We start from the raw sequence: 23,609 nt of genomic DNA on the forward strand, positions 1-23,609 counted from the left end.
GATGGGAGTTGGATCTGGCCACCTTTTCTGTTAATGAAAAAGGACTTTTTTCCATTACTGTTTCATACCCCCCCCCCGAAGAAGGCAATTCTGGTGATTATGGGATCTGCATGGAAAAAAGCCTTGTGGGGCCAGGGTCGCAGTAAGGAATTGGGCAAGATTGCATGAAAAAGATGGCAAGATTCAACACAATATTTCCCTTTGCAAGAAGCCATGCTAATACTGCCTCAGGAGAGTTGGCTCTTTCTGTATGCCTAATAAACTCATGTGGAATAGTGGTTAAGGTATAAGATTAGGATCTGACAGACTTGGTTCCAATTTCCTCTCTGCCGTGAGGCGCCCTAGGTGACCTTGGGTGCTTCCTTTCAGCCAAACAGACCTGCTAGGATAAAATGAGGAAGAACCAGATATGCCGCTGTGATAAAGGAATGCAGTACACATTTATTAACACATAAGCACTAGTCCCAGATAGGTCACCCTCTTTCCTGGAAATGAAGCAATAAACTTCTCAGATTTTAGGCTGAGAGAGGAGATGGGTTCTCTTTATGGGGACAAATGAGCAGGATGGAGAAATTGAATAGTCTTCCTAAACCAGCCTGTTCAAAGCTCCAGTATGACTTCTGCCCATTCCTCAGAAGGGAATGTCAAGGGACACCTTAGTGACTTGGACAACTTAGTTAGCCCTTGGTTTTGTTTCTTTTTACTTACCATCTACAATGTTCCTGCTAAGTTTGAGACTATTTTTATATGTGCTCTTAGTAATTAGGAATGTTTATTAGTGAATAAAGGTATATGTTTTTCTGCTTTAAAAGATCTCACTCAGATTGACCAAAGAGTCTTACTCAAAGACCCTGGCTATTTAACCACACATAGACCAAAACTCCTGGCCAAGCTAGAGTTAGGTAAGTGGGCAAAGGGAAAAGAGGGTGTTTATGACACACACACCCACAGCCACCTACATCAGTGCCTCAAACTGCTAATAGTGACAGGCGGGCAGAGCCTGAGTGGTCGCAATAGGAGGGAAGGGGACACAGTGGCAAGCCCCCAAATTTCCCTCTTGGGCAAGGGGAGGGGCTGTGGCTCAGTGGTAGAGCATCGGCTTGGCATGCAGAAGGTCCCAGGTTCAATCCCCGGCATCTCTAGTTAAAGGGACTAGGCAAGTAGGTGATGTCGAACACCTCTGCCTGAGACCCTGGAGAGATGCTGCCGGTCAGAGTAGACAATACTGACTTTGGTGGACCAAGGGTCTGACTCGGTAAAAGGCAGCTTCATGTGTTCATGTGAGAGTGTGGAGAGGGGTGGAGGATCCTCACATCCACCACTCTGAGCTCCTTTGAAGGAAGACAGGATAAAATGTACTAGCTAAGAATTCTTACCAGTCTTTCATAATGATTTCTATCGATTTACTCAGAATGTGCATTCCGAGAGAGGGGCACCTTCTATAAAAAGTGCAGGAAATTATCTAACGTCTGTGCAAATAGTGGCCAGCACTGTCTTGATGCAGCGTACTAATGGGCAGAGTATTGAACCAGAGACACCCAGACTCAAATCCCCGTTTATCAAATTGTCTGGGCATGTTTGGGCCAGTCATCTCTCCACCCAACCTATCTCACAAGGCTGCTGGGAGGATAAAATGGGGGGAAACCTTAGAGGAAAGATTAGAAATGTAAATAAGACACTTGGAACAACACGCATGTACATTACAGACCATGATGTTTATTGTCTTGTGTGAGCAAAGTCTGAGAATACCTTTTCCAAAAAATTTAAGAGTGCTGATAAAAACTGAAAGCACAGTAAATTCATAAAGCTGACAAACTGTTTTCTCAAGCCACAGTACAGTAAATGTTTATATTTTAAGGCTTAGACATTTTAGTATATCAAGTGTATCATCCTGACATACTACATTAATTGGTTTACCGACTCCCAAATCGTATGAAACCAAAAAGTGACCACTTTGAGTAGAACAGGAGTATTGCTCGGCAGCCTAAGATACGCAATCCCAGAAATACTTAATAAAGAACTTTCATTAAAAAAAAAAATCAATCTTTGCTACAGGCTTTACTTGAGGTCCTTACATTCAAGTATAACACTGAATTTAAAAAAACAAACAAACAAACGAAGGTGTCTAAAATGATTAGCTCTGCAACTAACATTTCAGAATAAAGTTATATTTAGCAACATAGTCCCCAAACAGCTGAGGACCTTTGTGATGAAAAATAGATGAGAACCCACAAAATGAACCAATCTGTACAACTTTCTGATTCTGATAAGGTTGGGCGGCTAGGAGACTGGGATCTAACAATTCAGGGCAAGGATTCTAGCATACCAGTAATGGACACGATTCAACTTTGGTGTTAAGCTGAAGAATTGGCATTGACGACAATTAAAAAAGGAAAGAAAAAAAAGCTATAAAACATTGTGATGAAACATAGCAGAAATATTGTCCGAAAGAAAACAGATTTTTTTTTCAATACGTCAGTCATAAAAACGACTCACAAAATCTCAAGACCAAAAAGTATGGTAACACAGATGCATACAACTCTTAACTGGAGACAAGCTATACGTGCATTCTTTGAGCATGAACAAACTAATCCTGAATAACTTGTTCTGCAGAAAGAAAAACAAAACCTTGGGACTATTTAAAAACTCAGTAAAGAACCACGGGGGCATTTTAATGTGTTTTTATCTTCTCTTCCCCTAGCGGTACCTTTAAACATTAAGAAAATGGTCCAAGGTTGGCTAAATTGGGAGGAAAATACCTGGAACTGAGGTTATATCGGGTACTTACACACCCTTCCACGTTCTATCTATAGTCCGCAGGATGCAGGAAGATACCCACAGGTCCCACTAATAATCCATCCCTCCTTGAGGAGGGAGTCAAGCCTAGGCACATATCAGAACACATGGCCTCCAATAACACATGTGCCAAGTTTTGTGGGGCATGACATATGATTAAAGGCTCGCTTCCATCTCTCATCAGAAGCAGGATGATGATGTAGGGACCACCCGGGAACTAAACTGCAGAGGTCTGTGAATTCAATAAAAACAGTTCTGGAGGTCTATCAAATATCTTCCCCTCCTGTATTTCTGTGGAATTAATTTAATTATCTTTGTGCCCTTTGTTTCCAAATGTACAAGGAACTATCCTGGTCCCACTGAGAGACGACTATGCGATGTCTGACTACATAAAGCTCCAACAACCCATGCAGACATTCGATATCGATAAGAAAGAATGTTGGGCAGGAATCTTGCAGAGGAGGAACAGAAAGGCTCTGCTCCATTTTTAACCAAGCTAATTAGACTGTGATTTCTGACATTTCTATCCAACGTACCGGTTTTTCCATTGTAGTCAAAGGTAGTCTTTGGCATGGTAAACTTCTCCCCATTTTAATATTAAGTACAGAAAACAACAACTCTGTCTACAAAAATATAGTATAGGACAAGTTCCTCATTTCCCTGATGCAGAATTTCACAATTTTAAACAAACTGTAAACTTATTACATTCAAAATACAAATCTTAAAGGTTCTGAGGTTTTGGCAGTCCAGCACTCTGTGTCCAGCAGAATTCCATTACTGTGAAACCCTCACACAACAGATTCTTGCTAAAATGAAGCCATTTCTCCAGCTCCCTACCAGGAAGAAAAAAATGGTTTCCGGCTATGAAACGTCTGAGTGAATGCATTGCTCAGATGAACAATCCGCCCTTGCGTCCCCCCATGGCTTCTCTCCACAACCACACGAGGCATCTGTACAAGCTGCAGAGGACTTTTCCCATCCTTTAGTGCCTGAGTAAGATTAAGGATCTGTAAAGGGGAGACAAGAGTCACTGGAAAAGACAACCATGCTAGGAAAAGTTGAAGGCAGCAGGAAAAGAGGGAGACCCAACAAGAGATGGATTGACTCTATAAAGGAAGCCGCAGCCCTCAGTTTGCAAGACCTGAGCAAGGCTGTGTTGGAGGACATTGATTAATAGTCTCGCCATGAGTTGGAAGTGACTTGACGGCACTTAACACACACAAACAAGGAGGGGGATGTATAGTAGTCAGAAGCTTGCTCTTTCAGAAATGGCTCAGAGGAACATGCCTATTATATTAGGGGCCATGGAACACAGGCAGGACAATGCTGCTGCAGTTGTCTTGTTTGTGGGCTTCCTAGAGGCACCTGGTTGGCCACTGTGTGAACAGACTGCTGGACTTGATGGGCCTTGGTCTGATCCAGCAGGGCTTTTCTTATATTCTTAACAAGTTGGCTCCACTTCCCAGCTTAACTCATCCATTGGAGCCAGCGTGGTGTAGTGGTTAAGAGCGGTGGACTCTGATCTGGAGAACCAGGTTTGATTCCCCACTCCTCCACATGAGCAGCGGAAGCTAATCTGGTGAATTGGATTTGTTTCCCCACCCCTACAAACAAAGACAGCTGGGTGGCCTTGGGCAAGTTGCAGCTCTGTTAGAGATCTCTCAGCCCCACCTACCTCACAGGGTGTCCATTGCGGGGAGGGGAAGGGAAGGTGATTGTAAACCGGTTTGAGTCTCTCTCAAGTGGCAGAGAAAGTCGGCACATTAAAACCAACACTTCATCATCCTGCACCCTTTTGGGCACTGGGGCCAAGTGTGACCTGACCCTTAATAGACCACAAACAGACTGCTAGCCTGAACCCTGTTTATCAGCACGTCCCGTCCCCCCCATACACACACACCACTTTGTTGCTTTGGGTGTGGAAGTTACAGGACATTGTGTAGGAATATTAAGTCAGTGGTGATATGGCTCCTCAATGCCATTAACATGGGCCCAAGGCTAACCTAAGACTGACTGCTGAATATCGGCAAACTCAACAACTGTGTCAAGTAGAAACCTATCTAAAAAGCTTGTGATGTGATAGGAGTTCTTACCTGCCCCCTCATGACAGACATTTGATTTTCAAAGGTAGCCTTGTCGAAGCCTTTGTCAGTCTACATTCAAAAAGACAAAGTATTCTCAGAAAATTTCACAAATCAGACCAACATATGCATAGACTTCTGGTGGTGCCTGGCCCTGGGGGAGTTCATTTAACTTTGACCAGAAAAAGGACTTTTTCAATTTTGGCCTCCACCTGGTGGAATGCTTGGCCTGAAGAGACTTGATCCCTGCAGGACCTATCTAGATTCCACAGGGCCTGTCAGATGGAATTATTCCTCTAGGCACTCTTATTGGGCCTCCTATCAACTTTGCTGATTGTCAAACGGGACCTAAAACAGTTCTACAGGGCCTGTAAGACTGAGCTGTTCTACCAGGCATATGGCTGAGGGCAGGGATGGTTTCCATCTTGCTGGCCTCCCATCCCTTTCCCTTTCTGCATTCTGATCAGGGGTTGCTTTGTTTGGTTAAGATCTCTCTAAACAGCTGCCCAACACTGTTTTTACTACTTAGAGTCCAACAGCCCCTGTTTTTATTGATGTGAATTAGTTTTAGTGTTGTATTATATATATGCCATTTTTATTGCTTCATAATTCTGCTATAAGCCACTCAGAGCCTGACCTAGTCAGGAATGGGCAGCATATAAATCAAATAAAATGCTGGAGTCCCAGGATGTTAAACTTTATAGAATATTTTTATTTTTATTTATGCTTTGCATTTGTTGTTAACCGCCCCAATTACTGAGGAAGGGGAGGGGTAAAAATTGAAACAAACAAATAAATAAATAAATGGAACCACAGACTTTAAGAGAGCATTTAAAAACAGTGCATAATTCACCCTTATTCTTGTATTCTGGAAAGGGATCCAACCATGCAAGTTTCTCAGCCAAAGCAAACAATTTGTAATGCTTCGTAGGGTGTGAAGGGTATGAAGTTTTCAAGGAGATACTTTGCACCACTGTTGTGGGTACATTTATTTCCTCCCAAAGGATAATGCAGCAAGATATATGTGCAGCAAGAAGATCCTAGACAAATTTACAGTAAGACTTAAAACTTATCCTGTGTCTCAAATTATTTGGTTTTCCACACAGCCAACTGAGAAAGGAAAAGAAGCCCTCTCCACCTAGTAGTCCTGCAAAGGTTACCTTGAATAGTTCATAAAGATCTTCACAAAGATCCTGTACGAAGTTCATGTCAGAGATACGAGGAAGAATCAAATCTATCGTCTCTTGAGAAAAAGGGACCTTTGCTTGTGGCAGCCAAGCCCAGTGGAATGGATCTAATGGGAGAAGGGCAGGAGGGAGGAAGACAGGAGATGAAAAGCAACACATTTCCTAGTTAACATCCCGAACATTGCTCTGTGTGTGGACTTCAGGAAACATGACTTCAAATTATGTACTTTTGCTTATAGTCCTTGACTAAAAATTAAACTTTGCAACTGTTACTTTTCAGCAGGTTAAGTAAAGGGTCCGAAGATAGTGTCGTTTGTAATAAGAATAAGCCGTGCTAGTCAAACAGCATTATCTTATTACAATGCCTGAAAAATCTGTCCGTTGTAAAATCAAGACTTAGAGCACAGTATGCAACTACACCCAAGAGGGCCTCGCTGTGAGAAACCCAACAGGATTGTGAGCATAGCAGCTGTGAGCACGACCAGCCAGGCACAGAATCAACTCTGGGACCTGAGACAAGGAAGAGGGGTTTGTAGGGGGTGCGGAGGGAGGGGGAAGAGATCACACTTAATCTGTGTTGCAAGGATTATATATCACCCAGTTCCAAAGAATTGCTGCAGAGGGACTAAATTACAGGGATCTGTAAAGACAGAAAGGTTAAGTGTGAGTGCAGCCACACCATTTCCAAATAACGTGTGATGATACCCTATCCAAGGAGTCAGCAGCGGACTTCCTCAGGCTGTCTGGGAAGTGCTGGTAAATTATTCTCTTTCTTTAATTCAGGCTGCAGCAGAGAATGGAGGGAAGCAGGAATGGACTTCTAGAGCAGAAGGGCTGTGAGCGTTGGCAAATTCCCGAGCTGAACTACCCTGTTCCTTTATTCTAACAATATGAAGCACAAGGGGTGCATGTGTGTTGGGGGGTGGGTTAAAATAATGTAGCTTTGCTAAAAATCTTCTGTAATGCAGAGGGGACAAATGAGACATGTAACGTAATTTCTTACTGTTGGTTGAGTGCAGAAGACAGGTTTGCCCTCATTCTATTTCACATCCTTAAAAAAAATCCAAATCCTGATTATTCTCAACAAAATAAAATTGTGGTGTGTTACTAGTAGTAGTTTATCCTCTTTGAAAGTAAGCCTCACAGTAACTGTGCTGGTTTCGTTTTTGATTGCAACCTCTGCAGAATTACATGGCCACAAGTCCTACAAACGTTAGTCAGACTAACAGATGAGGCCCTGAGCCTTTCCTTTGGGACTTCAGATGGTCCACAGCATACTCCCTTGCCTGATCCAAGGCTGACGTTTATGAGCCTCAGTGTTTCCGAGCTATAAAATGGGATTTTAAAAAGACTGACATATGTTGCTGTACTTTTAAAACTGCCAATTAAAAACACAAGCACACACCCCTGTGCCATAAATTGATGGGCAAGCCTTCGACTTATCACCCAATCCAATGGGTAGCTCATGGAGTGCTGCTGTGTGATGATGTGATAGCAGAGTTCACCCTGCATTCAGGAAGAAGAAGAAGAGCTGGTTTTTATACCCCGATTTTCTCTACCTTTTTAAGGAGACTCAAACTGGCTGACCATCTCCTTCCCTTCCTGTCCCCACAACAGACACTTTGTGGGGTAGGTGGGGCTGAGAGAGTTCAGAGAGAACTGTGACTAGCTCAAGGTCACCCAGCAGGCTTCATGTGTAGGTGTGGGGAAACCAACCCAGTTCACCAAATTAGAGTCCACCGTTCATGTGGAGGAGGAATCAAACCCAGCTCTCCAGATTAGAGCCCACTGTTCTTAACCACTACACCACTGCCAACTGGTGCCACTTTGGGCTGTCAGCACACCTGAATTCTTGGCTTCCATTTTTTAAAAAGTTGCCCTTGTCACTGTTGAGGTATAATGGAAGATGTGCAGACCGGGATCTACCTATCACTTAATATGTTGCAAGCTTCTATCATGTTCCAATCTTCCGGCCCATGGGCAGATACCCTTGCAATGTAGGGCAAGCTCTGGTGTCAGGTTTCACACTTCCCTCACCTGCGCGTATCTATAAGCATGGCTTTTTTAAAAAAACAAAGCTTCGCTTCCCCACTTTTTTTTTAATTCTAAAAAGTTTTAGCTGGTTCTGCCTCGAGCAGAATGCAGTGCGACCTACTTTTCTCTAGACAGACGTTTCTAAAGGCAAGCCTTCAGAAGTTTTAATATATTTCATTTCAAAAACACACAATGCACTGTTTATGTACATGGTGGCAGCAGCAGGAACAGAATTAAAACAGAATAAGAAAGATCTAGGTTATATATGTGTAATAAACAAGTAATAAATATATCATCAGATATGGAAGAATATGTTGAGAACGAAGAGTATTGTAATTCAAAGTAGATAATTGAGTTGATAGTTGTAATTTTGAATGGCAAGCTCCACATATAGTGTTATATTATGTTTATATTTTAATGCCTGTACATTTGTTTGTTTGTGTGTGAAGAATAAAACTTTAGAACTTCAAAAAAGGTTTTAATATATTGGTGATAAAGAAGAATTAGTTTTTATATGCTGACTTTCTCTACCACTTAAGGAAGAATCAAAGTGGCTACAATCACCTTCCCTTCCTCTCCCCACAACAGACACCCTGTGAGGTAGGTGGGGCTGAAAGAGTGTGACTAGCCCAAGGTCACCCAGCTGGCTTCATGTGTAGGAGTGGGGAAACCAACCCAGTTCACCAGATTAGCATCTGCTGCTCATGTGGAGGAGTTGGGAATCAAACCCAGTTCTCCAGAATAGAGTCCACTGCTCACGCTGGCTCTCAGCGTGATGTAATGCAATCTGCATATGCCTCAAAGGCATGAGTGCTTCTAGTTTTTCCAGCTTTAACTTTACTGCAGCTTGTTGTTTCTGTACACATATCAGACCAAACACCATGTCTGGATATACTGGCTAACTGTATTCTTTCCTTTGGATGATATCTGAATGAGATTCACAAATCAGGTCTACACACTTCTAGTGTGTGCTATGGTATGTTGTTCAAACTGCATTCTTTAGGATTTCCCCAGGCATTTCATTAGGCTTCACGATCTTTGATTCTTTGCGCTCATCATCCTTGTTTGATAGTGACTATTGTTTGCATTTTATAGGCATGCGGCCAAGGCTGAGACCTCTGCGCTAGGCTTTGATGCGTCTCCTTTATGCAGTCTCCACTTAGGAATCTTTTACACCTTCATTAAGCTTAACACAGCCGCTAATTTCCCCCTTTGGCTCTTGGTCGTTAACACCACTGACAACAGCCAACACACATTCTAACATAAAACAAAACATATGGAATAAGAAATAAAGAGAGCAAGAGGGCAAGAGAGAACGAGAACAAGAGAGAGAACGAGAGAGCATCTAGGATTTCTTATGAAACCAGAAAACAATCCAAGAATGCTTTAAGTGTCAGTGTTAAAAAAAAGTCTCCTTTTGAACAAACGTTGGGTCTCAATTAGCAAATGAAAATCCCATTTCTATTTTTTAACAGATTAGGCTTGTGCTCTGTCCATCACAGTAACTCTGTAAGGAGTCCATCCCTCATGTATTGACTTATCAGTATGTGAAATAAATAGCATTAAATCTTTAATATGCTACAGCTAAACAAAGGATGACAGATCTAAAGCCCCTACAAAGGGGATCTCCCAAACAAGTCATTGCTATCTCATATCTATTCCAGCTCTCAGTTAACAACATCAGAGATTAGCATTAATCAAAAAACTCACATGCTCTCCACTCATCAGGGTGTTTGAAGGGAAAAGCTAAACCATTGTCGATGGCTGCAATTTTAATAACGGGTTCCTTTTCATTCATCCACTGGATGTCCTGGGGGGGGGGGGAGGACACAATTTAGACATCAAGTTTTGAATTTAGGAGCGTAAGGCTCATGTTGACTATTCTACCTGGTGCAGCGTGGATGAACGCATTTGATACATTGCAGCAGTACAGCAACAAGGAAGCCATAAAAATATTAAGGCCAAGTGGCACAGAGCAATTGTGGGAGTATGTGTTAGAACACATGGCTGTAAGACAGGAACATCATTTATCCTTATTTTTAGTCAAATATTTAACTTATCCACTTAATTGTGACCCAGCTGATGACTAAATTTAATCAGAAACATGCAGGATTCTTCATTACTATCGCAATCTCTGATTCCTAGAGTAAACGCTATACTTACTTACGGGGGGGGGGGGGGAGAAATTACACTAAGTAAATTCAAGCTACTCTTTACCTTACCTTCTCTGAACAGTCAGAGCCATCACTCTGCTTTTCGTATCGGACCAGCCAATTGTCATTGCCTCTGTCTTCAAAGAAATGAGGGGGAGGAGGAAGCAGAATCAGAATAAGCACATCTCATAAAAGCGACAGCTTCAAGGTCTCCTTATTAAAGGAGAATAAAACAAGTTCTAGAAGTCGAAGTTGTATCAGAACTAGAATAAACTATGCCTGTCCCAGATTCAAAACTCTGCTCTGCCATGGAAGCTCACTGGGTGACTTTGAGCTAGTCATAGCCTTTCAGCCTAATGTACCTCACAGGGTTGTTACGAAGCTAAAATGGAGGCAAGGAGAACAATGTATGTTGAATGGGTCCCCCATTCAGGAGACAGGTGGGGTATAAATAACATAGAATAAAATAATGTATCAGTAGCAGCACTCACATTCTGATCAACACCTCACATTAATTTTAATCTTTTGAACTGCACTGCTGTTTTCTTCGGCCAGTTCTCATTCCCCCCACCCCCAACTAGCTGGTCTTCTCTGTACTGAACAGATGTCTGGAACAAGAACTGCCTTTTTTAGCTGAGTAAACCCATTGCTTGTTTCACATGTTGACCTTATGATGAAGGACTATGGGGATCAATGTCCTCCTCTGCTCACTAAGGATCTGTGGAAAAGGCAAGTGCTTGCTTCAAGCAACAGTCAGGACAGACAGAGACCAGCTTACCACTACTTTGCACTGAACTTACAGAAAGCTCTTTCAGGCAGGCACTGAAGCTCTTGCCAAACCACCAGTCCACAGCAGCCGCACTTTAAGACAAGGCAAAGGTAGCTGCCACCAAGGCACGACAGAAACTTTTGCCTTAAACTGATACAGTGGCCTGCGGACAAAGACACCTGAACCAAGAGCTCAGGTCCAGGTTCTCTGCAAATATCCAGTGGCACAGAGAATTCCAGCTGTGCCAATGTATGTCATTTGAATGGAACCACACATAAATCACCAAGCACTCTGAGACAGGAGATCAAAAAGAAGAAGAAAAGGAATTGGTTTTTATACCACACTTTTTTCAACCTTTATCGAGTCTCAAAGTGGGTAACAATCGCCTCGCCTTCCCCTCCCCAAAACAGACACCTTGTGAGGTAGGTGGGGCTGAGAGAGTTCAGAGAGAGCTGTGACTAGCCCAAGGCCACCCAGCAGGCTTCATGTGGATGAGTGGGGAAACGAACCCAGTTCACCAGATTAGAATCCGCTGCTCATGTGGAGGAGTGGAGAATCGAACCCGGCTCTCCAGATTAGAGTCTACCGCTCCTAACCACTACACCTCGCTGGCTCTAAATCAGCTGCTGTGTTTTGTGGGCCTGCTCCAACTTTTTATGAAGGATCACTAGCTGATGGGCCCCTACTCAGGAACCACTTCAGCACATGCACGTGGGAAGTCCCTCTCAAGAGTCATGCAGCACACTTTCATTTTGTGGATAAGCATTTGAAACACCTCATTTCCCATGAGTAAGGGCTTCTAACTCAAAGGAGCCACCCAGCAGCCTCAGGAACCAAGACCGACGCCAGCATGAACAAACCCTGTCTTGCAGCCGTTCCTAAGAGTACAGCTATGACAGGCTGCAGCTCCTCAAAGCGGCACTGCTCAACCAAAGCTGCCTCATTACTCTCATCAGTAAACTATCAAATTTCTCAAGCCCATATAATTTTTTCATCTCCATTTAATTTTACTGTCCCTTTCCTAGCACAAGTGGTAGGAACGGTTAAATACCAGTGTTTCTGATGACATAATCAAGCACAACCAGCCTCTCAAACTGCGACTGAAACTGTTTCCTGGTGTTTTCAGGCAGAGGTTCAGTTTCAAATTTCCTGAGCCAGAAGTCGGCCTCTTTGTAGCCTTCCACAAACAACTGAAAAGAGCCAACCTGCAATTTAAAATAAACTCTGCATTTAGAAAAAAAGGACAAAATTGAGTTTTGGTGTACCTAATACACATCTAGTATTCTGAACTTAAAAAAAATTCACAGCACACACACCGCAAAATATTTAATAAAATGCAGGGTGGAAACAGATTCAGTCTCACAAAATGGGGGAAAATTGAAACAGCCTTACATAAGGCAGAGCAAAGGATACTGGAGCTTTTCACGGCTAGCAAAGCCTTTCTGGACAGACTGAAGTTCACTTTTTTTTTTACTGTTTCAGTTAGGGAAGGTAAATTCAGAACCAGCACATAATTTGTCACAACCTTTTTGTCAAATGAGTCCTTCCTTAATAGACAAAGAAACATGAAACTTTAGTCCGTCACCAGAGAAAGGCAGGTTAAAAGTGTCTTAAATAAAATAAGAGCAAGAGCAACAAGAAATTAAAGAAGGGAGGGAGACAAAGCAGGTGAGGCAGACACACAAAATATGAGAAGATAACATACAAGACATTGTGTTTACTGAACAAAAACTTACAATGTCTGAGTTCCAAAAAGTTGGTTTAGGTGCACCAATGAGCTTGAACAAGCCAGTGTGAATCCTGACTTTTCCTGAAGCACAAGCCTCCGTTCATATCACAGTTTGCTTTTCAAAGTTAGTTTCAAAAGTGATTTGTCATACAGCATGAGGGACTGCTGTTCAAAAAACTTAAGCCCAATGTTACCTTGGGTACGTGGAGCTAATTTTCTGGTTATTTTTATCCCGGTAAAAAGGTATTTTAAAAATGGCCGCTGTTCTATCTACTGAGGGGAGGAAGAGAAACGCTAATGATCAAAACTTTTCTAGCTTCAGGACTTAACAGAATTCCTGTATTTTATACTTGAAAAAAAGTGATCCTGCTAGATACGATATTTTAACATTCTGAGGTCTTTTGGAAGGGCTTACTTACCTTTGGAGGTAGTCCTATTCGATGAAATTTTTTCCCAACTTTTGGCACTTTTTCTAAAGCGTACTTCTTGCCTCTGGATTTTGCACGATCTATTGCACTATAGTTAAAGGTCTCGCTGACAATCCAGACAACCTTAAATACACAAGGCAAAACAAGATCCAGAGTTACGGTATGCTTACTATAGCTACTGTACATCTTCATAAGGAGGTTATAGGTACGCTTCCATAGTTACAGAACATGAACATTGCTAAGTAGATCCATCATCCACTGTGGCAAATAGAAATGGCAACAACCTAATCTGTTTAGGCTATTCCTTAAATTCTTTAAAACAGCTTTAAAAAAAATTCACCTGAGATTCCCACTCATGCACTGAACGTTGTGGAGAATTTTAACAGATATTGATATTTCAATCTATTACCTAGTTTGATTCCCTCGCAACCAGCAGTTTGCTTCATTAAAAATATTGATAGCATCATCCTTTTAAAATGTGCTTTGGTAGGAGCTGCAACTTCGCACTTTCTTTTGAAACAGTTCGTTTAAAGCTGCACAGTCCAAGATTTGCATGCCAATGTTGAACACTATGAAATCCAAGTGTAAGATAAGATGGCAACACATATGATGGGTGAGGGATGCTGACTGATTAGAAGTTAGTGGTGTGGGTTGAACTTTTTTTTTAAGTTTTAAGGGGAGGGGCAGTGTCTCAGCGGCAGAGCCTCTACTTGGCATTCAGAAGGTTCCAGGTTCAAGCCCCGGCATCTCCAGTTGAAGAATCTGGCGGTAGGTGATGTGAAAGACCTCTACCTGACATTCAAGAGAGCTGCTACCGGTCTGAGTAGACAATACTGACTGATGTACCAGTGGTCTGAGTCAGTATAAGGCAACTTTGTGTGTTCATGTGTATGTGTTTCCCTGAACTCGGTGGGAACATCTTCCCTTTGAACGATCACATGTAGCTCGGAGGTACTGCTTGATACAACCGTACTCCTGAAGTTGGTGTCTGCAGCCAAAAGTGCCTTTCATAAGCTTAAGCAGGTAGACCAGCTATGGACACTACTAGAAAAAATTACTGAGCCACCATGGTATGTTCCTTGGTCATCTCCCGACTGAACTACTGTAACATGTCTGCATGAGACTGCCTGTGCAGATTGCCCAGAAATTTCAATTACAGGTTGAGTATCCCTTATCTGGAATGTTTCGGACCAGAAGTGTCATGTATTTCAGATCTTTCTGTATTTTGGAATAGTTGCATATACATAATGAGATATCTTGGGGATGGGACCCAAGTCTAAACACAAAATTCATTTATGTTTTATATGTTTTTTATATACACTTTATAAACATAACAGGAATGTAATTTTAAACAATTTTTTTTTATAATTTTGTGTACATTAAACCATTAGAAAGCAGTCTGGCACACTGCTGAGGGCCTGTGAGTAATGCCTGCATGTCGGCTCAAAATGTCCGTATTTTGAATCTTTCCGTATTTTGGGTGTCTGGATAAGGGATACTCCTCAACCTGTAGTTCAAAAAACCAGGCCAGCTATTTAACTACTGGATTGAGCCAAAGACAGCATTCTACACCAGTGCTGGAAGCCACAAATACAACTAAAGCCCTAGCTTTGACGTAGACCATTTACTTAAGGGGACTTCTCCATCTCCAGCTTCCCTGTGCACCGAAATGTACTTCAAACCCCCTTTGTCAAATGAGAGGCTGGCAGGCACATTGAAGGGCTCTCTACGCAATTGTGCCCCACCATGGGAATTCTCTCCCCAGGAAAGCCCACCAGGCCTGCTCTGTCCTCCCCTTTCAAAAGATAATCAACGTTTTTATTTCACTTGGAGAGAAAGGCTCCTATTCTGTGGTTTGATTTGGTGGTTATTTTTCATCTGCGGCTATGTCTGTAGCTTCAAACGAGCTGCGATAACCAATTAGGCAGCTCTTGCATTGTTCATGATCTTTTCACACTTTGTAAGTCACTCTGTGGGCAGGAAAACAACATGTCTGAATACCTGGGATTGAAAAGTTTGTCCCACCCAATCTGTCAAAAGGAACAAGTTGCTTGTGGGACACTGACAGATAAAGGAACTTCAGAGGAAAATTCTCAAAGCACAAGAAACCCAATATGCTGGAACCAGGAAGCACATCTCTTAGGGATTGTGCCTCATTTTAGTGAGAAGACACAACTAAACTTTCATGCAAATGTCTGATTTCTGCTAGGCCAACTGCTGTTGCGAAGCACACTTACCTTTGTTTTAGGGACCACTCCTAATCCCAGCTTGCTGTCCACCAGATAGGCACCAGCTTCAGAGAGGTATCCCTGATTAGGAACAAGGCAGCCTCTGCCAAAACAGCAAGGGCAACAAATCTTGTGGAAGTATTTGGTCCATTTTGGATTTAGGTGACCATAAGGCTCTTCCGATTTTGGTTTGAACACTCCAATTGTTTTCTAAAAGGCAAAAAGGGAAAAAAGAGTTACCAAGTTGCTCGTATTTCTTAGTTTTCATTCTTTAAGCAGTCAGAAAAGACTATGTGTATCTGGCGTTGAGTAATTTAGGGATGACTTTTCTACTGAGCATTTCATTCTTCTGTTCCACCCCATGACACACACTGGATATTGACAAGAGCATCTGCCATAATGCACAGGAAGCAGGGGTAGGCCTGTTAGAATCTCACTATCACTGTGTAATGCAAATAACTTCCACAAAACTTAGAGAGAGTGTAACCAGGCATTAGGCAACTAGTATTTTCCCCAAAAGCCACCTCACAACCAACTCCCTTTTTCTTCTTGCTGATTTACAAAGTATAGCAGAGGAGAAAAATACACTTTATAGACAGACTGCAAAGTACAATGTTTAGAAATGTCAGAGCTAAATAAAAAATTTATGACAAACTGAACACTAACCAGTCTACAAATTTGCAAATCATCATCTGAAAACTCTCTCTCAAAAGCAGTTAGCACAGAATAAATGCATTTAGTTGCACAAAGTCAAGCTGGTTCCCATTATTTCTGGAAATACTGCAATTTACTGACTTCATTAATAACCCATCTTTCTCCCCAACGGGGACCCAAAGCAGTTTATGTCAGTCTCCTCTCCTTTTATCCTCATAGCAACCCTGCGGGGTAGATAGATTGAGCATGTATGATGGGCCCAAAGTTACCCAGCAAGCTTCCATGGCAGAGCAGGGATTCAAACCTGGGTTGCCCAGATCCTAGCCCAACACTCCTACCACACATTTTTTAAAAACACAGATTAAAGGATATGGCACAAAGAATCTGCCCAAAGCAGCAATTGAATTCACTGAATGGCTTTCTGTGTTGACTGGGATCTCATTTAACTGAACACTGGCTTTGTCTGAGGACCGGGAATAACTGAATTATTCCAATGTGGAGCATTTTTTGCCAGTGATCTAACTGTACTGTGTTTCCAACATGAACATGGAAATGCTTGAAACACTTTCGAAATCTAGACACTTGGTGAAACCAGTTCTTCCTCTAAAATATCTGCAGAATTACTAGTTCTACTGTCTACACTGAAGGCATGAATATCCTCCGTAATACTGTCGTGGAAACTAGTATTGGTGACACTGATTTTCTCCAATAGAGAGCATTTCTGGACTCAAAGAAAAAACACCAGCCTTTTCCCAGCCTTTTGTGAACTGGGTCAGTAATGTGCTACACATCACTCAAGAGTTCAACTTAGAAGCATTGTAACTAACTACTCTCTTTTCAACTAGGGGCAATTCTCTCCCAAGAGGCCTCTATTTTTTTTCATACTCTAGACCCAATTATGGATTTCACCATAGTGTTGTAGCTGTAGGAATGGATACTGAATTAAGTACTAATGACTATGCCTTTTGCAGAAACGCTATGGCCTGTGCATGCTTGCCAAGTTTAAGTGATGAAAGACCAAATTAGAATAGCGAAATACGCATCAGCAAGAAAACGTTTCACAAGCAGTACAACAACAAATTGCACAAATGCTATTCTTGGGTTAAAACTTTTCCACATAAACATTCTTTGACAAGAAGCATGCTGCTGAAATACAAAATGCATGCTCTGGTGTAAACTAGCTGGTGCTGTGTGGCTACTTCTAACTGGCCCAACCACTGACAACAGAGAGGCAGATGATGGGACCAAAACTTGCACCAGTTCCTAATGGCCTGGCAAAGACCTAGATCCAGCATCATCTGCTTTATTATCAAAAGCTTGGTGACCTGCAGCACATCCACCAATGTCATCTCTTGAATGTGGTGACCTCTGTCAGTTGACATGGCCGACAGGACAGCCCCTTGTGATAGCATCAAAAATCTGAGTGGTTGGAAATTTAACATTTAAGAATAGGACTGTAACAGGAGGGACATCTCAGTTCTTTTGATTAGCAACTCTCAATCAGAGACAGTGAGGCCAAGGGCAACTGGAGGAAGAACCTGCACAAATCTGAACTCAATCTAATTGTACTTTTCCAGAATCTGAAGGAGACTGCACACGGTTCCCCAATCATCTCTAACCCACTGAGCAATCCTGAAGGCGGGGGCAGAGCTTCTCAGGAGCCAGCGTGACCCCTATGCTGGCATAAGTGTCAATTGCACCATCCAAAGTGGCACGGACACTGGCACAAGGGCACTTACACCGGTGTAGGCAAGACTTGGGCATTGGCACTGCCTTGCCAGAAGCGTTTTTCCGGTGTAAATGCTTGTGCATTTGTCCAGGGGGGTGTTCCCAGGGGTGGCCTAAGCCCTATCGGCCTGGGAACACCTCTTTTTTCAGGTGTGGACTTACACCTACAAAACCCCTGGTGTTGCCCTGCGAAACTCTAGCCTAAGATTCTTGGAGGAAGGGGCCCTCTAATTAGGGATACATGACAGTGCTGTTGTTTCTTCCAAATTTTCATACATGGCCAAGACGGCCATTTGATCCCTGTACTTTCTCTGGTAAATGTCTAATTTTCATTTTTTTCTTATACACCATCTATGCACAAATGACAGAAATAAAAAACACAAATAAATGATAATGGCAGCATCTATGCTGTACTTGGATAATAAGGATGGGGAAAGAACCACTGCATTTTTATCCACCGTATGGTGAAACCATAAAAGAAACATGAATTTCCAAAACAAAAAAAAGTTGGATAACATCCTCAGTTGTAACATCCCCACTGCACAGGGAACTCTACATCACTTCTACAATGGTGCAACAGTGCTCCTGTTACATCTGCTGCACACAGACAGGGAAATATGAGGATTGCTGACTTCATACACAACTAGGACAAGACAAAAGCAGATTCTAAAACGAACCAGCCAGTCCCAAAGGTGCCATACGCCTTTCTGCCTCCTTGCTTCTACAGAGCATTATGTGTCTCTGAGGAGTTCAGAATCCATTAGCCTCTACAGAGAATGTTCGCATCACTTGCGTAGGTTTGCTTATGAGCAAGAAACATTAACCACATAAAACAAATTTAAAGGGGTAAGAAATGCTGAATCAGTACTTGGGCATTCTCTTTTGTACACAGATGACACTACGCTCCAAGGAACAAACAGCAATATATCTTGTGGCTTCCAGCTAGACTCCCCCCTACCATTGCTGGTGTGTTTAGGAACAGCTGGGAAAGAAAGCTCATTGCAGACATTATCTTTAGGCATTACATGAGTAAAACAAAGCCTTAAGACAACCAAAGGATTTCTTATTTGCCTAAACCACAAGGAGCAAGGTTTCAGAACTGGTTTGAAATGGTATGCTGCATTGCAAAACACTGAATATTGAAATTCTCCAAGCCCAAACGCAAGAACATGAAAGGACCATGATGTATGCTAAAGGACTACAATTCACAATCCTTCATTATCACCTCAAAAATATTTTCGGGGGGGGGGGGGAATGTTGAACCTTATTTTACTTTTGGACTACTCCAGGTTTCTCAAGGACACTTAGGATGATGCCACGTGGGACCAGACCTTCCTGAAGCCCAGTTAAAAGCAGCCTTGTTCTCCTTGTCCACTGAACAATTCATTTTACCAAACACAATAATTTGTAATCAGTGGTTCTTCATACGGCCACTTGAACAGTACTGCATAACATCTTTAGAACTTTTTTCACCCACAAGAAAAGCTTTGCAAAAAGCCATCAACAATTGTCTTCACAAACCTATTTCCATCTACAGGTAGAACTCAACTACTGTATAGGTCTATCAACACATAAGAAAAATATGTCCTTCTAGGTTTAAAGTATTATTACCATCTAAACCTGAAGATTCAGATCTTCTCCAAAGAAGCCTTACCAAATCAAGAAATGAACGTTTCATTCCATTGCTTTCATGAGTAATTTTGATTAAGCAATTAAGAATTTGATGGAGCTTTCTGATGTTACCACCAGATTAACAAAGAAAGGATACTTCACAGCTGGCCCATAGCCTTCTGACCGCTATTTATACCAAGTGGGAGGTACATAGCCAACTATTTTATGTGATTCACTGAGAACTGTGCAGAGAGTCAACCCAGCAGTAGGTGTCTACAGCATTTTCCAGAAGCATCAACAAATTAGGGGTTGGATCTAGTGGTTTGTCAGCAGAAGGTGCTGGTGGTCCCAGACCACCCCTGCATGCCACCCGGTAGCCATTTCTGACTCTGGCAAAGTTGATTCCTGGGATTGTGGAACCTACCTTGAGTAACAGCCATGAGGGTTAGTGGGCTTCAGTGAAGGGACAAAATTGCCTTTCCTGCCTCTTTGATTAGCAGAGCTCCACTGACAGGAGCAATTTTACCCCCTTTCTCCTCCTCCCTACAGCCCACCAACTCTTATGGTGATGACTCCCATGTGGGTCTCATGCCCAGGAATCAGCTCTGCTGGGGTCACGAATGGCTGCTGGAGATGGAAATGGAAAACCTGGAAGATCTAGGAGCCTTGCTCAAGTAGACCTCCGGACCAACCAAATACCTGAATTTGGGGAGAAAGATGCTCTTCTCCATTCAAGCTCCCTGAGTCACTATTCACACAATTCCCATAAAACAATTTCCCACACTATATGCATCCAATTGAAGGAGCTCTGACACACACAAAAGCTTATGCCAGAATAAACTTGGTTAGCCTTGAAGGTGTCACTTAGTTTCTGTTACACTCAGCCTTGTGCAACTATACGCTAGAGTTGTACAGCTTTAGGATAATTTTTTAAAGCTTCTAAATTAATCTACACCATATTAAAGATAAAGGCATAATGCATCCCCCTTGATTAACTTCCTGCCATTTATCTCTCTTTTGTAATTTAATAGAGCACAATGGGTAGTCGTGATAGTCTGTTTGTAGTAGTAGTAAAGAGCAAGAGTCCAGTAGCACCTTAAAGACTAACAAAATTTCTGGCAGGGTATGAGCTTTCGTGAGCCACAGTTCACTTCTTCAGACTGTAATTTAATAATTATGCTTACTATTATCAGAAGAGCATTTCCATTATGACTTCCTGATTCCTTCAAGTTAGTTCAAAGGGCGACTCCCAAAACTTTAACAGCATTAATCAGTGCATCTTATTGGAAAGGAGATCATTACACCAACAGACTCTTCAGTGTGGCATTCCTTTTGAAACACCCACTGAACTTGAAATTTAAGACTGGCAGTTGCCTCCTCAGCAGTTACACCCTTCTAAAACCAGTGAAGTCAACAGGCTTAGAAGGGGGCAACTTCACTTAGGATTGAACTGGACGCTAATCCATACACAGACCTGCAATCTTAACACCCAGTGCATAAGACATGTGTTGCCAATGTGGGGACAGAGCGATGCGCAGCTGCATTGGTGGTGTCTTATGCAAGGAAACTGAGGCACGTAGCTATGCTCAGCAACTCCTTTTAATTGCTTACTATACGTGGCATTTTAGGTGTGTAAGTCTATCCAAGTCTATAGTGATGTAGCTATTGCCACAGTAGGTAATATGCCAGCCCTCTCCAAGTGGGCTCCTTACCTACCAACTCTGTGCCCCAGCTCTCGCACCTTGAAGCTGAACAGACTTGACTCTATGCCACACCTATTTTGTCACTTGTTGATGTTACAACACATTCAGAAACATAAAATATTTTGCACCAGATAGGTGTGTGAGCAAATTGCCATGCTGAAAGTGCATTTCCGGATGTGTTTATAATAATCATGTTTTGTATAATCTGACCACTGAGGAAGGCCCAAGAGGCCGAAACACATATGTTCTATTGGTCATTTATATTTTGTATATCATCAATGGTGTTGATTATTTTTGTAACAGTTTATACTGGTGGTTTTATATGTAGCCTGTATTCCAGGCCCGGTGTTTTAATCCATTTTATTGTGTACACCAAATAAATATATTACTTTATAAGAATTTTTAGTTTCCAGCTCAACCCTTAGGTTCCCTGTGAAGTTGATGCAACATTTCTGAATTTGCCAGGATCATACACCTTCTCATGCCAGCTAAAAGTATGTGTTTGTAAGGACACTGGGTGTTAAGATCAGGTTATTACCGTATGCTGCTGCAATGTATCAGCCAGTTAAACTAGAATCCCTGGATTTAACCTGCTTTAATCTCACTTAAATCCTGAGATTTGCAGCTGTTATCTAGCATTTGAACACACACAGCAGCTTGTGATATCCTTTCAAATATGTCCTTAACACGCAGAACACAAAACAATTTAATGTAACAGAAGGCCAATGTCAAGCAGTTTAATTAATGAAAGGTTACCTGCATCGGAATCAGTTCAGAACAAACTGTACAACATACGGATTTGTTACACAATATATTACAAGGTCAACTGAAAAGGCAAGATGCCTAATCACATTTTTCAAGTGTTTGAAAGTAAATAAACACAAGATTTATTGCAAATTCAACATGAAGCAACTAACCTACATTGTACTGTGTAAACAAAAATGGATACTTGAGTTTTCCCTCTATTCTGATCACACAGATCAGTGCTCACATCTGCAAACCCTGTTATGATTGTTATGGAAAAATAAATTGAGGTTTTTAATACGAATTATCTTTTCAGAAACTATAGCATGAAACTGACAGAACAAGCTTAGTACTTGTCCAAGGCAAGGCTGTTCCGTTATTTTTACATAATCAAGTATACGAATATGCAGGCAATGAAGTACAAACCCTCTTTGCATCTTTAACAAAGTAGCTTCCACTTGAACCCTGGGAGATTCTGTCTGGAAAGACTCCACATTCTATGGCTTGTTCAGCTCGCTGCACAATTTCAGCAAATTCAATATCATCCAAAAATAAATTCATTTCTGCGGTACTTCCAACATTTCCTGCATGTAATAAAATAAGACACTTTCAATTAAGGTTGTCAATTGATTGAAAAATTATTTAAATTAAAATTTAATTGAAGAAGAGGAGTTGGTTTTTATATCCTGAGTTTCTCTGCCTTTAAGCAGTCTCAAACTGGCTTACAATTGCCTTCCCTTCCTCTCCCCACAACAGACACCTTGTGAGGTAGGTGGGGCTGAGAGTTCGGAGAACTATGTCTAGCCCAAGGTCACCCAGCTGGCTTCATGTGGAGGAGTGGGGATACCAACCCAGTTCACCAGATTAGAGTCCGCCGCTCTTAATCACTACACCATGCTGGCTGTTAGTCTTTAAGGTGATCGGTCAATTAAGCGGCACATGGCTAATCAACTAAATATTCTTCGAACTGCCCAAAGTTCCATATAGGAAACTTTTTGAGATACTGAAGGAAATATGAGTTAATTTACAATTCAATAAAGAAAAGCTGCTGGAAAGAAAAACCATCCATAATACTTTCTTGTTCTCTATTGCAGTAACATAGCATGACCAATATGATCTGAAATAGTGTGCACTTCATTTGCAGCCAAACTTTAAATGCTTCCTTTAAAACTAGTAAACAAAAAATTGAAAACTGAAAAAATTGTTTAAAATTTAGCTTAGTGTCTACCTTTAACTGGATTGTGCCCCAAATGTATATATACAGTTAGGCAAAAGCATCCACTTACGGTACATACTCTCTTGAGGATCTACCCGTTTCAGTTATATGCAGATCCACAAAGTTTTATACTTTTGACCAGCATTGTTTTGTTTTGGCTTGCTTTGTGGGAAAACAGAAACCTGAAACTATTCTGGAGTAAGGGCTGGAACACTAATTTGGTAATTATAAAAATAAGTTAGGTGTCTCTATCAGTAATAGTCACTAGCTTTTGTAGCTTTATATAAGATTAGAAATTATCCTCATGGAGGACAGATCTGTTAACTGCTATTAACAAGGATAACTAAATGAAACCTCTCTGATTACTAGGTACTGAGAATAAGCCACAAAGAATGGCTGTTGCCTTCCTGCTGTGCTTGTGAGCACCCACCGGTATCTGGCTGGACATTGTTGCAAAGAGGATGTTGGACTGGATGAACCTTTGGTTTAACTGGGAAGGCAATCTTATGTAGAATGCTGCTTAAATGTGAACCAAGACGCTCTTGATT

At 41.8% G+C, this 23,609-nt stretch overlaps 1 protein-coding gene across 1 annotated transcript; it reads right to left on the reverse strand.

Moving 5' to 3' along the window:
* Positions 1-3,608: 3,608 nt before the first annotated feature.
* PI4K2B (phosphatidylinositol 4-kinase type 2 beta) lies at positions 3,609-22,418 on the reverse strand. The gene is made up of 9 exons (XM_056855408.1): positions 22,272-22,418; positions 15,415-15,615; positions 13,169-13,300; positions 12,072-12,225; positions 10,321-10,388; positions 9,809-9,908; positions 6,038-6,171; positions 4,890-4,949; positions 3,609-3,803 (listed from the first exon to the last, which is right to left on the reverse strand). The coding sequence occupies exons 1-9, from the start codon at positions 22,404-22,406 to the stop codon at positions 3,630-3,632; spliced, it is 1,158 nt and encodes a 385-aa protein (XP_056711386.1). The 5' UTR covers positions 22,407-22,418; the 3' UTR covers positions 3,609-3,629.
* Between the last annotated feature and the right edge of the window lie 1,191 nt (positions 22,419-23,609).

Source organism: Euleptes europaea, chromosome 9 (assembly GCF_029931775.1).
Source record: "Euleptes europaea isolate rEulEur1 chromosome 9, rEulEur1.hap1, whole genome shotgun sequence".
NCBI lineage: Eukaryota > Metazoa > Chordata > Lepidosauria > Squamata > Sphaerodactylidae > Euleptes > Euleptes europaea.